The following is a 16,971-nucleotide window of genomic DNA, read 5'->3' as shown; positions in this document are numbered from 1 at the left end:
TGTTGTTCTGTTGTTGTTCTTGTTGTGTTGTTGACTTGTCTTGTTCTCTCCGAGAGAACAGCAACCTGTCCCTAAACTACTGCATCCGCATCACTCGGGCTGCCCTTTTCCACCAAAAACACCAAAACTGTCCTGTTAGTACTCTGCCCAAGTTATATATTCATAACGGTTTCCCTTTTTCCATCTTTCATGAAATTTCTCTCAATCTCATAAATTTTCAGCGTCTCACAATCTGACATAAATTGGCCTGGGAATAAAGGGATACTGTGATATCTTTGATGGTGTCTTTTAGAGGTGTAATAAATGTTTATTTTTATTTTTGTTAATTTATCAATTTAGTCTATGAAAAGTAAAAAGAATGACAAATAATAGGTTACCAGAGAGATGTCTTCACATAGTTTATTGTGTCTGACCAACACTCAGAAACCCAAAACGTCAATTTTCAGTGATATAAAACAGACGAAGAAAGCAAATCTTTGCATTTTAGAAGCTGTAATCATAAAGTGTTTGGTATTATTTGTTCTTACAAATATGAATACATTGTGATTAATCACCAACATTGGTAAATTATCTTTCATTAAAGATACATTTTATTTTATCAACTAATTGATTAGTTAAATCATATTTTACAAGCAGGGTTTTGTCACATCAACAGACACATTTTTTTTGTCATCTACAAATTTTATCCTGGAAATTGTTGGCATCCTCACCACTTCTAGTTTGGTTTCCAGTTGGACTTTTAACAGCTCTACCAAGTCTAAGCAGTCATGACAAAATATTTTCTTTTGACACAAAAGCATAATGACACGCAATAAGAGACACAAGCTGAAAAATTCAAAGTACACAACCAGAGAGTATGACAAATGATCAACATTACAAAGATTTTTCATGAGCATCAAGCACATGCCTCATTGTCATTAGGAAACTGGGCTAAAATGATTCTTAGTAATGGGTTACATTAACAGAGAAGCACTGTACAGTTTGTGTGAGTGTGAGAGGGACAGAGAGATGGAGACAGAGTGAGATAATTGAGGATTGGTTTTACAGCCTGAACAGTATTTTTTGCAGAAGATCTTAAGAATATGAAATCTTTTGCCACACCATAAACCAGTCCCATTAGTATGGAGTAGACAAAAGATCAATTAATCTCAAAATGTGAAGATATATTGCATGTTTGAAATATACAGTACATGGATGATTATGTATCCTAGCAAATGCTTTGGGTTTGGACGTTTTAACAAGTGGAAGCCATTTTATTATATTTTATTTTTTGTGCAGGACAAAGAAGGTTTGTTTCAGTAAAATCTATGATCACACTCATACACAAGGTTTTACTATTTGGAGATTGCTTGTCATTATAATTATATGAGAGTAGATTTTCAACAATGTGAAGTTTGTTTTTAATTCTGTTGACTGTCAGTTTAATGATGATATTATTGTCAGTGTAGAAGTTGAACTTTCTTCATCTTATATTTCTGCGCTGTCTTCCAGTTTGGTATAAAACTGATTTTAAAGCATTGCTGCTTGTCTATACATCTGTACTTCATGGTCCATGAATCAGTCAATGAGTTAATACTGAAATATATTTTTGGTTCATTTTTAGAATATGAACTCTCCAGACCTCTAGGGTCATCTGACAATGGTCTACAAAGTATTCCCAGAGTAAAAACAAAATGGCAAACTAAACATCAATGTTTAGTTATTATGCTACACACTGGAAGACTTGAGACTATATTTTATTTATGCATTTAAAATTTGCTTTTTCACTTTATTCCTTTTAATTTTTTTGTTTCTTTTCTGGCTGCTTCGTATTTTTAGTTTTTTGTAAAGCACATTGAGTTTCCTAGTGTGTGTGAAATGTGATATATACTGTAAGGTTTCCTTTTCCTCACTTTCTGCAAATGCTTAGCAGGTTTCTAAATAATCTGTGAACATGGCCTGGACCTCGAATGTAGGACTACTGAATTATTCATGGCTTACTGCAAATATGTGTTTGTGATGAAAAGATAGCAAGAATGATAGGACACAGTGTTTCCCTCACTGTAGCAAAAGAAGACCTACAGTATCATACAGTTTTTGTTTTCATATTCTACACAGTAAGATGGCTCACAGGCCCTTTGATCTTATCAAGAAGACAATGCAGGGACAAACATAAGCAATCCTTATTATGGTATGTGGAAGCTTTATCCATACCAATTAGCTCTCATCTTGTCACGGGATGACACAATGATGTCTCCTTGGTTTTAAATCTTAATTCTACGTCCTGGAGCTAATGGAACACCTGGGTGTTAAATCCTGACTCCCTTTTCTTCCTCATTTCCTTGGTCTAATCTTTATCTCTAACACTGCTGTTGTCTGTTTTCTTGTGGTGTTTACAGTAAAGAAGCAGGATGGAGCAGCTGCCATGGAGATGCAGCCTTTAAAGAGCGCCGAGGGTGGAGAAGCCGATGAGAAAGAGAGGAAGAAGGTGTCCGTTTCGAAGAAAGAGAAGTCTGTGCTGCAAGGGAAGCTGACCAAACTGGCTGTCCAGATTGGCAAAGCAGGTAAAGCAAATTGCACATGGACAAGTCCATCACTCAGTCACTCAGACAGCTAAATCAGGGACAAGAAGGTACTGAACCATCATCCTGTCCATCAAAGCAAGATGTTGCACTCAGTTAAGACTCACGTCTCGGTCGCTTAAAGCAATCAAAGCAGTTTTAAATAAGGCTAAAGTGTGTGTTAAGGAACTGTTGAAGAGTCTTTGCACTTTTTTTTTTATTACCTGCTCTCTAAGAACTTTGTGAATCATTTACGCTGGCATTGATACCTTTTGCTAGTAAAGTGGGAATCAGTGGAATATAGTCGAGTTCTTGTGTCCGATCCACTGAATTTAAAAGAACGACTCTATCACACCACAGCAGTTTTAATGTTGTCTTATTGTCTCAATAGCTAGTTAGCTAATGTAATACATTAGCTAGCTAACATTAGCTCTCTCTCTTTCTCTCTCTCTCTCTCTCTCTCTCTCAGTCCTGTTAAAGAAAATAAATGTTCTCAAACATCATAATTGAGGGGACCTATTATGCTCATTATTATTATGCTCTATATTTTTATTTTCCACTAGAGTGGCTTTGGATGATTCACAGTTCAAAAAACTCCTTATTTATTTTATACTGGCCCTTTATGCAGCCCTTCAGTTCAGCCACTTAGCTCCTGTCTCTTTAAGGCCCCCCTCCTGATGAGCCCACTCTGTTCTGATTGACCAGCTTTCTGGAAGCCTGCCGAGGGGCAGCCGTAACAGAGTTATGTTAAATTACTATCGATGAAAACCCAACATTTCCTGCTTTACCGCTTCAAATTAAAAGCTTTTAAATTACTAAATAACAGGAGACTTTTATGGTGAAGAATTTACAGAAACAGCCACAGTGATGATGTTTGATAAAGACACTGGTGCCGGAATGGGGGCACAATGAGACTCTTTGTCCTCCCACTTTCAGGTGTTATGGTAATAAAATGGTAATGTCTAAACCAGGTATTACAGTCACAGCGATAATGTCTAAGCCTACTCTACCGACCATGAGTATTATGGCTTCCAGTTCGGACTAGTTTAAATAATTTGACCAAAACTACAACATTGGGCCCTATTTCTCGTGATAGTGCAACAAAAAGTGCAAGCAGCACACGGGCTGTTTGGTATTTTCCTAACTTTCAAATTTGCTTTGCCTGTCTGTTTGGTATTGTGGTGCCCAGCACTGCATGCACAATGAACTGCTGCGAGGAGACATACATATAGGCAGCGCAATGCAAGTTGGTGGTGTTTTTGTGGAAAATGGGTGTTCAACATCTCAGAACCACATCTGTTTCTGGAGCAAAATAGTCCCTCTGCTGCCACTTCTTGATTTTTATCAACAAGAGCAAACTAAATACTTGCTGTACTGCAATGTACTGCAATAATGGATTAATACATAATCTAAAATATAATATATATAATAATATAAAAAAATATAAATAAGTTATTTCAATTATATACTCTCCAACTAGAATCGGCACAGAAAATAATGTTTAATGTGGTTAAAGCATCTGTATTGATTTGTAAATGAATGTGGGTGATTCTTACAGTATCTGTTGTCCACAGTTGCTTTATACTATATGAGAAGCTTCTCCCTCAGTTCATTAAATCCCTGCAGCATCTGAAGGCAGCAGGACTGATATGCTGATAAATCTGCAGCCTCTAAGAAGTGCCGCCCCAGAGCGTAGTGCCGTTATGCATGGCTGTTCACTGTGTTTACCTTCATTAAATCGGCTGAAAACAACACCAGGCTTCCGCAGAATAAACACACACACCTTTATACACATCAGACTGGTTGGTTATAACTTGATATTCTACCTTTTTATGAATAACACATTGAGTTACCAGGGCTCATCATAACCTCTTTTCCAACTTTCTTTTCTGCAAAAGTAGCATCTCATGTTTTATTCTTGAGACACATTGCAGTGCAAACGCTGTTGTGTAACATTAATTACTAAACTATGTGACCATTTACAAGGTGAGATAGGCTACATTAGAGTTATGGCTGAAATAGCATCGTTCCCCCCACTTCAAAACTCATTCTGGCGCCGCTGGCTACAGATGACCAGCACACCTCCAACAGATAAACAACTTATTTTACTTTGCTGTGCTGTGTAATGGAAAAACACTCACAGTGGGCCAGCTCGATTCGAGTCATAGCTTGGCGTGACTACCCCCAAAACAATGGAAAAATGTCATAATGTTAGTGCAGCAGAGCAGTGAGCTTGTGCACTATGCGTAGAGCAGATGACCATATAAAGAAATCCATCACAAGCTGACATTGGCCCAGGCTGAAAGTAGAAAAAGCTGTTGGAAACCAAACATTCAGAGCAGTCTGAAGCGGATGCTTTTTGCTCACAGGGATTACTTCTACATACATTTACCTCATTATTTGACACTTTGGCCACATTTAATATGAACATCAGACATTGTAACATTATATATATGACTGAAAATAAGGAAAAGCATAATAGGTCCCCTTTCAACAGTAATTGCATAATTTTGATTGTAGGCTTCGAACTTAATAACCATGCTACTAGATCTTCGTCAATGACAGCCTACAGACAGGCCTCCCTCCCTCTACTGTGACAGGAAGGCATAGCAGGTATAGTTATGAAAAATGAACAGTGTATCTATATCAGCATCTTCTGATTGCCCGTTATTACTGAAGCAATTATGCCTTCTATGAAGAGGCGGTAAGAGATGAATATGGAGGCGAGAGAGGCAGCCATGCAGCTAGAGGAAGTGCATCTTTGTCAGCAGTATTAAGCTGAGCACCTGCAAGTGAGGATGTCAGTCAGAGGGCCACAGTAGGTAAGAGTTGGGTTGGTTAACATATGAATTTAATATGAGAATTTACTGAAATATACTTAATTGCATGTATCATTAATTAACTGTCATGTAGCAGTGTTTGAACCAACCTCAGTCACGGGTTTGTTTTACATACAAATGTTTTAATATCCCTTTAACAGTGTCTCAAAAGTAGTCATTCCAGGCATATATTTATTTAATTATTTGCAAAAATTACCTTTTATGAACTTGGGCCCCTGCCCCTCTAACATCCTCTGCACGTCCCGGTCAGAACAATGAAATACTGTGGATGGATTAGCATACAAGCAGCACTGTAAGATCAGATGGCATTCCTGCGGGTCTGGCAGAAAATGTTTGGACTTTGTTCACTCCAGGGCCTGAGACCATCTAATATGTGTGCCTGTTTTTATGTTACTATTGCTTATCTGTTCTCTGTGCACTTTACCTGACACCAGGTGTCTCTCATTAGTTATCAGAGAAGGAATAAAGACCCCAAATATACTTGTCAAAACTTGTATAGTTGACTGTGACTGAGGTGAGTAACTGAGGTGCTGAGTTTGAATCCGTCTAGAGCTGTCTTGTGCTTTTCTGTGTGGAGTTTTGTTTTGCATTGGTTACTTCCAGGTGCCCTAGCTTTCTCCAATACCAACACACATACATGCTGCAGTTGAAATTAGTTATTTTTCACTATTGGTCTGGTCTAAGGCACAGGCAAAAACTAGAGTTGCTCACCAAGTGCTGCACTGATACTATAGGTCAAATGCAGAGGGCAAATTTCTCCATGTAGATCAATAAAGTGTAAAATAAAGTTAAACTCCACTCCACTGTTTCAAACACGCCCCCCTCCATACCCAGTTTCCAGTGACAACATTTAGTTTTTAAATAACATGTTTCACTTTTAATTGCACAACTGATACCTTCTGTACCTTTTTCAGGTTTGCTCATGTCGGCCATCACAGTCATCATCCTGGTCCTGTACTTTGCCATTGACAACTTTGTGATGCAGAAGCACCCTTGGAGGCCAGAGTGCACTCCCATCTACATCCAGTACTTTGTCAAGTTCTTCATCATTGGTGTGACTGTGTTGGTGGTGGCCGTGCCGGAAGGGCTGCCATTGGCTGTCACCATCTCCCTGGCATACTCTGTCAAGGTGAGGAAGAACAAACACATAGAGTACATACTGTACATTGTGGAGCTGCTGTATGTGTGTTGTAAGGGCTGTCCACTCTGTACACATTTTGCATTGTAACTTGATTCTCTCCTTTTCTACATATCTGTATTGTTTTCATTTGAGTTTGTGTGTGCAAACTTCTGAACCTCACACAGAGTGTGATTTGCATGCATATATAAGGATTGTGTGTAGTTAATGCTTGCACTGTGTTAAAACACTTATGTGATTCACAGCAGCAAACAGAAGCAAATTCTGATTAGGGCCACATTCAGAGAGCATATTTTTCTTTAAGTGTTGCAGACATCCCTTTTTTTGTATTCGTAAGCACAACAACAGAAGTTTACACCGTGCAAGTGCATGATAAGCTAATTCAAGCATCCACCTAGTTCTTAAATTATTTCCAAGCATTTTCAAATGTGCATTGCAATGTGTCGTGATCATGATGTTGTTTCCTACCAACAGAAAATGATGAAAGACAATAACCTGGTTCGTCACCTGGATGCATGTGAAACGATGGGCAACGCTACAGCCATCTGCTCTGACAAGACAGGCACGCTGACCACCAACCGCATGACGGCTGTGCAGTGTTATGTTGGAGATGTGCACTACAAAGAAATCCCGGATCCTGGAGCTCTGCCACCCAAATCACTGGAGTTACTGATCAATTCCATCTCCCTCAACAGCGCCTATACCACCAAGATACTGGTAAGCCACCTGTAATGGTAGTAGAAGTCCCTCCACACCCATGAATGTAAAGAAAGAGACAAAATATTACTGCATAATATTATGTCATGTAAATTTTAATCATATACACCCCTTCCATTTTTTATATTGTACAACAAATGCAGCACTTTGTCCCCTAATCACAATATTTAAGCTATTCTACTTTATTATATCTACTTTATTATACTAAAGCCTATTTTAATAAAACTTAAATATGGGGGCTGGGCTGCATAGATTTTAGTTCCCTCTGTGTGAGTGGTGAAACCATACGGTGAGAGCAGCCCTGAAACAGTAAGACAGTTCTGCAGTGCCTTCTTTTTAGCAAAGCAGGCAGTCAGTGTCCTTGGCTGCTGTTTTAGATTCATCAGGCATTCACTCAACTTGTCACCTTGAGAACGGTTGTGTAATTTTGTCTTATCTGATATTCAGAGCGTAGCAGACTGTAATTGAATCCAATCTGTCTGAGTGCTGGAGATGGTCTCTTGTTTACAGTGAATGCAGCGAAGAGAGATTTTCTCTAAGCCAATTAGACTTGCATGCAATAAGAAATAGATAAATATACAGACAGACAGACTACAGAAACAGAAACCTGTTGGCATGGATTTTCATCTCTGAAACATTATTTCCATCATGAAGCATTTGGCAAAAATATCCTAAAATATCCTAAAAGCAAAGATTGCCAAGATCAGGATGTCTTTAGACTGTTAGAGCAACATGCCTGAGTAATCCTTTTCCTGGCATGACCACGTACACTTACCTGCACACACACACACACACCATTTGTGCCTGTCCGTGTGTCACTATCCCTGTAAACCCCAGTAGAGTACATTCATTGATGGCTGACCAACTGACAAATACCCTTATGGAGTTTGAATGGGGAATGAGCTGAGCAGGCGGGACATCTGCGATAGAAGGATCCCACAGATTTCACTTCCTACCCCTCAAGGCATGATCGCAGTCTTGGTGAAAACAAGAGTGTTGGTCACTGGGTTTCTAAGATGGACTGCTACAAATCTGTGGCTACTCTTGTTTTAAGTTTGGTTCCTTTGGCGCACAGTAGATACACTTGAGACATACAGGTACTTCTTAGTTGTGTTGCTCCCAATCTTTATGCTAAATTAAATTTTGTCATTTTGATGTCAATGTACAGAGCTCACATGTAAATATGTCCATGTTTAACTTTTGTCATAACAAGTAAAGTAACAAGTAAAATTTCACTCCTCAATAATGTACATGATGTAAATATTCCCATTTAAGCCAACTCTTCCCTGTGTCATCTTGAATGCTCTAGTGTAACTGAAGGTTTCATTGTCACAGCTTGGTCAAATCTGATTCTCACACCACACATGCTGCAGTTTCTGTCTGCAGTCTACTTACAAATATCCTTCAATTTGCACAGTTCCATCTTTCCCCCACTTACAAATACCACATACTGTCTCTGTGTGTGACGCAGATCAACAGCACATGAGATATAGTTTAAATCTATTTCCACATGGTTGAAATTATGAATCAGTTTTGTTGTTGGAACTACTTTCTGATGTTGCCTCAGTTTCCCTTTTCCCACCGTATTTCGCTACTAAGATGTGCCACATTAACGAGATGTTATCCCTTTTGAAAAGTCTGGAGGAATGTTTTGCAGCATTACATCAGACTGTTGTACCTCCATAGCTGCTTAGCTCAACGGAATTAAACACCGGCAGAGTGCGGCTTAGACTTAGTGGATTAAATAGCACATTTAGTCACATTTTTTAATCTTTTCATTCATAAAAGAGGTTACCTCATGCGCCAAAGTAGGCACCCTTGAAGTTAAACTTACAGTAAACTTGAAATGAGACCAGTTTACATATCTATAGTATGATGTCTGATACCTTACATCTATATTAATTACCTACAGCATGTACTGTATGTATCTTGCTAACTGCTTGGCTACCCACCTATTCAAGAAAATGTATATCACATCCTTCTACTGTATAAGTGTATCCTTAGCTCATCCATGCATGCATTTGCACGTAAATAGTATGTCGGCATGGATGTATTTATTTACTGAGAGCTCTTGAATGGAAGAGAGGAACAAAGGGAAAGCAAGATAGAGAAGGACAGACATAATTAACGAAGGAAGGGAACTCAGAAACAGAAATTTCTGAGGAATATTTAGTTCATCCCTCCCTCCCTCCCCCGGCCGCCCCCACTCCCTCAGCACCACTCCAGCCCTGCAGTATGTTGGCTGGTGTGTTCTTATATAAGAGGCCAATCCTGTGGGATGCCAGGATGGCTATGGAAGTCTTTGATGGCCACCACACAAAGGCACAAAGGCAAAGAGGCAGGCTTTGATACCCATATCAGTCCCCCTACTGCCTCTCTGGCTTCATAATATAGCCACTGGTATAGCTCTGCTTCCTCTGTCAGCACATACAGACTCTAAAGTGGAGAAGCCTCATCCTCAGGGGAGAAATTCACACACATTTACACAATGAACCCATGCACACATACAGTATATGTGCACTTGTACTGTACATGCTCATAGATGTCGTATCCATGTGCACACGTATTCTTATTCATATATTCTGAGAAAGATATGTGCACACATGGATACAACAAGCTCACAAGCAGTTTGTAGCATGTAGACAAGTCATGCATGCAACATAGCAATTTGTGAATGGCATTCAGTGACGTCAATATGCTGACGTTATTTCAAAGGAACATGCGTCATCGCTAATGGCAAGAGCCCCATAGCAAACATTAGCCGCATAGAATTATCTCTGCTTTTATTCTTGTCCTTTTCTTTAACTTCACGTTTTTAGATTTTTTTTTTTCATAATGTATAAGACATATTAACATTATTCATAAGAACACTCTGTGCGTGTATATAAACTAAAACTAGTCAGGTCCAGATGCACATACAGGTGCACACAAATATTACTCCTACACACATCTGTCATATCAGACATACTGCCACTGTAGGAAGTATTGAGATCACAGGTGTGTGTTCTCACAGCACAGTGGCGTGTGTTTAGTATGGCTGTGTGAGTGTCCTGGGAGCCCAATCTCATGTTGCTTCAACCACCTGCTCAGGTCATTATTCCGGTCAGGACAAGAGACACACACACAATTGTAAAGTATAGGTGGTTGGGGAAAGGGAAGGACAGTTACAGTATAGTAGCTCACTATGTAGCAAAACAGAATGTGATGTTGAAATGTAGATGATGAAAAAAAACAAGATTCAGTTTATGTTTAGTAGGCAAAATTCCATGCGTTGCTCCACAATGAGCAGTTTATGGTTTGTAATTCAAATTAACTGCCTCGTTATCATTCGGTAGTGAGTAGTGAGGTCCTAATATAATTGGGTTTGGCTCACAGTGCTTTTGTCATCTGGACATTGTGTGCTTGTTTGCACAACGTTGGAGGAGAGATGAGAATGTCTTGGATGTCTGTAGCTTGAAGCATCCAGTGTCCCTATGTTTGGAGTAGCTTTGGCCGCTGAGAAGGAGAAAGAAACAAACATGGATCGATGAGGCAGGGACAGAAACATCCACAGCAGAATTATGTACAAAAGACACTCTTCTCTTCTCTCTTCTGTTTCTGTGTTCAGCACTTGCTTACAGACTTGACAGTGTTGCTGAGATGGCAGTGAAAGAGAAGGCGTCATCACATTAGAATGACAATGCTTTGATGTTTCACAGGCACCAAGCTTAATGGGTTCCCTGCATTTCCTTCGCAGGACATGTTAGATTTCATGCTTTCATTGGCCATGTTATTGGTTGACTCAGGAGACTAGTACCACTTAACACATACATTTTATTCAGAGAATGTGAGGTCAGTTATAATAAAACTTATAATCTGAAAGACTATTATGTTATAAACAATTCCATTAATACTTATCCATGGTTTGTTTCACAATAACCAGTTCAGCCTACATTGTAGTAACCAGACATCTAGATTAAATTGGGACAGTCTGGATCTTGAAGCATTTTTCCTACCATCTGGACAGAGATGCTCTGATAATTACCCTAGAGTGAATTTAAATGTTTTAAAATAAATGTTTAAAAGTGATATTTGTTAAACCCTTTGCCGAGACAAAATTAAAGAGCAGCTTAATATACGATTGTGTTTTTTCTAATAAAAAGATAACTGCACATGCGATGTGCTGTGCAGAGCTTCTAAAGTTACACAAAATCTCAAATAACTGTTTAACCCAGTAGTTATAATCAAGCAAATCCAGATGCCAGAATGACAGAGAAGTTTCTATTACATTATGTGAATGAAATCAAGAAGGTCACGCAAACAACCCCAAAACTCCCACAACAATGAATCCATGTGGCTGAGGTTGGTAAAGAAAACCACCAGATTAAAATGAATCCCACAGCCATTAAAACAAATAAGCGTTTAATTACATGACATGCAATTTACAGAGCGTTCAACTCAACAAGTACCTTAGTAGAAAGTTTATTCTCAAAATGGCTACTGTATCGGACCTGAGGTTATGAGTGACTCACACACAATCAATCTAACATTCATTGTTCTCTCATAACTAGCTAATTAGTAATCTGCCATTCTCACATTAAAGGTGGACGCCTGGGGTAAAGCAATATTCCATATTTGGAGCTTTGCATGACGAAACAATTCACAGCTGTTCAAAAGTAACAAGCAGGGAAGAAATGAAATGATTGCAAGAGCACCAACAAAATTAAAACTTATGTAGATACAAATTCACAATTGTAGTTTTATTGTTAGCACTTTGGACAGGTTATCTCATCAGACAAGCACAGATTTTATAATAGTAGTAATAGAAATAATGTGATGTATTTCTCAAATGTTTTTATTAACTAAATTGTGTATTCAGTATATGTGTATTAATATATAGTTAAAATAATATTATACAAGGAAGGCTTTATTAGTATTTTCACTGTTACATGGGGTTATTGAAACTAAGGTGTTGCTGTTAAAAATATGCCCTCCACACACACCACAGACCTTCCGCAAACACATACAAACAGATTTGAAACTACATGTTTTGAAATGAGATTTGGTTTGAATTAGAGACTTATTTCTTGCCCAATTGTTTTCGGGAAAATCCGGTGTCTGCAGTAGAAGGGCAAATAAAAGGAGATTATAAAACAAAAGAAGGAAAATAAAGGAAAGAAATGGTCAGAGATGGAAGCTGAAAGCCAGTGGAAAGGGAGGAGGGAGAGAGAAGCAAAGCAAGAATTAGTGCAAAAAAAAAAAAAGGATGAAAGAAGATTATACATAAGGAAAGGAGAGAGAAACCATACTCGCGTGACAAGTGTCCTCATCATGGACTGGAAGACTGTATCCCTGCCCTCCAGCATGCCTCCAGGCCTTAGCCCAGTTGGCTGGTACAGTCATGTGGAGAGCTAGAATATCATCCACTCCTACATGCAAAGAGGAAAGGAGAGGGAAGGCGGAGGCGGGGGGGGCGGGCGCCTTTTAAGAGACTGGGGACACTGATAGCGAGGTAGATGAAAAAATCATCTTAAGTAAGGAAGGTGGGATAGGGATAGAGGAGAAGGAGGGAGAGAGAGAGGGAAAGACAGGAGAAAAATGTAAAATCAGGGACATAAAGAGAAAGACGAGTACTGTAAAAGGGTGGGTGGAGTGTGAAGAGAAAGAGGAAGAAAAGGGAGAGATGGAGAAGAGAGAGGGAAGGAACAGGAGGGATGGATTAAGGAGAGCCCCAGGTGGAATAGGAAGTAAAGTTGCCAGCTCTCCCTCTGGCATATGTCCTTGCCTGCGGGAGCACCCAAGGACCAGGGAGAGGGCAGCTGGTCCTTAGCCACCTCCAGGCCAGGACGTGCCAGCCGTAGCCTAGTCATGCCAACGGTGGGCATCCCATGCCAGCAACTGTCCCTGTGCGTAGAAACCCACGTCAAGCTGAACCTCTGCGGAATCTCTGAGAATAAAAGGCAGTGGTGTTGCTGTCTGCCTTTTGTTTATTTTCTGTTTGTTCATTTCTCTTTCTCCCGCCTTGTTTTGTTTTTGCAGGAGCTACAGTATCTGTGTTGGTGTTTTTCTACACAGTTCTCTGATTATAGAAGTTGTTCTACCAGCCAAATTAATTTCACTATGTGTTCTGACTTCAAAATCTGTTTTCTGATCCGAACTGTGCGATCTGAATTTAGATTTTGTGTTCTGAAGTGTGTAAACTCAACATTGTTAGTTATTTGTATAATTTTAAAGAACATTAATGTACATATGCTTGCTTTCTTCAAAATTCTGTTTTATCTCCAATAAAACAACTCACAGATGGCTTTCAGTGTGTGGTAACATCCAAATTCCATCCAATGGAATATTATATTCCATATCTACCAAGTCTGTTCTACTAGATGACACTAAATATTACGCACTTTACCATTAAGAAAAATAAAGCTTGATGTGTCTACATGACTTGTTAAGAAGGATGCAGTTTGCAATGAACTGAAAGTCAACATATTGTCAGTTGAGTTTGCTTTCTGAAATGAAATCTGTCCGGTTCAGCACACTGTGGAACTACTGAATCATTGTTCATTAACAGTAAGATAATCAAATCATGCAAGGGAAAAGATTGTGCTCAGGATCTTTTTGATATATTCTCTAAACCAAAAAACAATTTTAATGTAAGATTCATCATTTAAAAGCTATAATACATCCTGCATGGTATTTTAACCGCTTATTTACTTTTAGTTGTTTAGTAGGGTGTTTTTCTGTTGCTGGGAGCCTATTCTCCTAAACACGTAGCAGACAGTGCAGATGAGGCCATTTGTTCCATCCCCTCATTAGCCAATGACAGGCAGTGTCTCCCTGATGTAATCATTGGTCATTAGGAAAAGGCATTAATTCTGTTATTTACCGCAAACTCCGTATAAAGTATTTATACTCCTGTCTGCATCTGTGAGACACACAGCTGAACATTAACCAGATATGTCCAATTACTAGGTGAACATGGGCCAGCACTCTGATTGGGTTTTAATGATTAATGAGATTTTAGATGACTTTCTCTCTAACCCTCTCAGCTGGAACCCGTGGCTCATAGCAGCTACAGCTAAAGGGACATGTAAATATGTCTGAGCCTGAGTTAATCAATATTCATTGTGCCTACTAAAATTGTAAATATTGAGCTGCTTAAGCAAACATTAAAAGCAGATGAAGTATCCCTTCAAGGTGTTGGAAGTATAATTTGATAGAGGATTTCCCGAAACCAGAACTACAAAACACTCATCAAAAAAGTGAAACCTTGACATTGTTCATCTCAACCCATTCAAGTCAAGTCAGTTTTATTAAATTGCCCAAAATCACAAATTTGCCTCAAAGGGCTTTACAATCTGGACAGCGTAAGACACCCTCTATCCTCAGACCTTCTGTTCAGAAAAGAAAAAGCCCGCAAAATAGTTGTTGTGTGTTTGAGTAGACATAGATAACTGAAGAAGTAGAGTTCAGTCATATTTTCTTTCACACTGCATGGAAATCTATTTAAGCATATGTCTGTCAGCCACCTTAAAAAGGCAAATGAGCACAGTTTATTAGCTTTATTCTCTGTCAAACCCTCGTTAGCAGGTGGACAAGAGCAGTCATTAGATGGAGAATGTGAGCGCACCAGTTCCAACAAGCCATTAATATGATTAACTACGCTGCCGATACAGAATCTTTCATGTAAAATTCAAAAGAAAGTACAATTCAAAACGTCAAAATGTTAAGCTATCCTTTTAAATCTTATCTTGGTTGGAGTCTTGTTTAGATGCAGAACAGCAAGCCAGCAGTCGATCTATTTTGGGGCAAATGGCACAGACCGAAGGTGTCTGCTTTGCAGCAAGTCAGAAGCATCATGTTCAGTGTGCTTTTGACATGCTGTGAGGGTGTGTGTGTGTGTTTGTGTGTTAGTGAAAGAGAGTGTACCTGACAAGCTGTTCCTTAGCTGTGAGTGTAGGTGTCAAGCGTACTGTAGGTACTATATAGCAAGACCCCGGGGAGACTAGCTGTCACCTCAGTGCCAGCTAATAGGGACCCAAATGAACCAAATGTAACATGTTGTACAATCAAACAGAAAAAAAACCAACAACATGTGACTCACCGGATTCGATGATGGGAGACTGTATCTGGGGGCTGAGTTGTGAAAGTGATTTACAGTATAATTGTAAATCTTAAAAACCTTTTGTGTATCTTTAGTATAAATACATGTTAATTTTGATTCATGTGTTGTTTTTTCTGACTTTATGTGAATGAAAATGTGCAAATTTGCCTGTTTTCCCATTGGAAATAAGTGCATTTGAAAATATCATTGTCCAGGTCACAAAAGCAAAGTTTGAAGGGAAAAAATAGCCATTTTCTATACTTTTTAAGCATAAAAACTTAAGGAAATAACACTTACTACTCAGGAACAATTTCGTTATTTGTAATTTTGTTAAATAGTGTTGTTAGTTGTAGTCCTATTTCCTTGATTAGCAGTGCTCAAGAGTTAAAATGAACATCTCTTTTATCCCTACATGTGTTTTGTTACATTAAAATGAAAATTAGCTTGAGAATGTGTGATTGTTTGAAGAGGCATATTATGAATAATGACAGTAAAGATTGCACACTCTCAGATGTGTCCAGACTTATGAGCATCAATGTCACTACAATGGTCAGTGTGTATAAGTGTGTGTGTAGGATATTGACGATAATGAGATTTGTTCTATCACACTGGCTGATTTAGAAAGTGGTACATATTCAAAGTAAAACAATTGATAGCCACACTGTATTGCTTGTATTTCTGTGTGATAATGACAATTTATTGTGGGGAACAGAGTGAGTAAATGGAGTGAAGCTCCACAGAAATACTAATAAATAAGGATGGCGGAAGATGAAAAGGGTGAAGAGATGTGTGAAGTGAGATGAGTGAGATTCCTGGTAGAGAATCAGAGCCAAAGAGTAAAAATCCCCGAGTGGCAGAGAGCACCCTTTCTTTTCCCAAGTCTCTCCTCAAAGTATGCTTTGCCCAGTGTTACCATGGCAACGCTGAGTCTTCCACAAGCTGACCACATGCACGGCACTCAAATACATGCTCGTGCACGTTAAGTGTGCACACATATACTGTAGCACCTTAACAGCCTCATGCAAAGATTTGAACAGTTATCACACACACACATAACCTGCAATAAAAGGCTCTGCTGTTGGCTGATAATAAACACTCTCCAACCCTGAGAGGAAGAGAAATTGATCCTCTTCCAATCGCACACAGTATATTCCCCCACTACTCAGAGGAAAACACATGACAGCTTAGTTGATTAATCAGTTACTTGATTGTCATAAAACAATAAATCATAACAAAAACTATTTTAATGTTCAAGTAATTGTTTGTCATTTTTAGCAAAAAAGTGGCTCAGTTTTTTTTTAAATTCAAAGGTTTGCTTTCCTTCTTTTTTGTCTATTGTCTATATCCATATGAATATTTTTGGGTTTTGGACTATTGCTCAGGCAAAACAACAATTTGAGGACGTCACTTTGGGCTCTGGGAAATTATTTTTTGCTATTTTCTGATATTTTATAGATGAAACAATGACTCATTTAATCAAGAAGGTATTCAGCAGGTTAATCAATAATGAAAACAATAATTTGTTGCACCCTTAAATGTCACAACCGCGCTTTATACCAACAAATTGTATGCAAAAATCCAGATCACATGCTCTGTCTATCATTCATGATCCATGTAGTCATGTGGAAATGTGGATACTGAGATGTTTGCTGAACT

General features: G+C 38.8%; 1 protein-coding gene across 10 annotated transcripts in view; it reads left to right on the top strand.

Annotated features, from left to right (window-relative positions):
- The window catches only part of atp2b2 (ATPase plasma membrane Ca2+ transporting 2), a 150,437-nt gene that overhangs the window by 112,198 nt on the left and 21,268 nt on the right, over positions 1–16,971 (top strand). For all 10 annotated transcript variants that reach the window (XM_042405955.1, XM_042405949.1, XM_042405952.1 and 7 more), the window contains 3 exons: positions 2,379–2,543; positions 6,295–6,509; positions 6,993–7,235. In XM_042405955.1, coding sequence (XP_042261889.1) covers positions 2,379–2,543; positions 6,295–6,509; positions 6,993–7,235 — 623 coding nt within the window. The remainder of the gene's footprint in view (positions 1–2,378; positions 2,544–6,294; positions 6,510–6,992; positions 7,236–16,971) is intronic.

Source organism: Thunnus maccoyii, chromosome 3 (assembly GCF_910596095.1).
Source record: "Thunnus maccoyii chromosome 3, fThuMac1.1, whole genome shotgun sequence".
NCBI classification, from domain to species: domain Eukaryota; kingdom Metazoa; phylum Chordata; class Actinopteri; order Scombriformes; family Scombridae; genus Thunnus; species Thunnus maccoyii.
This window is presented reverse-complemented; position numbering and strand designations above follow the sequence as displayed.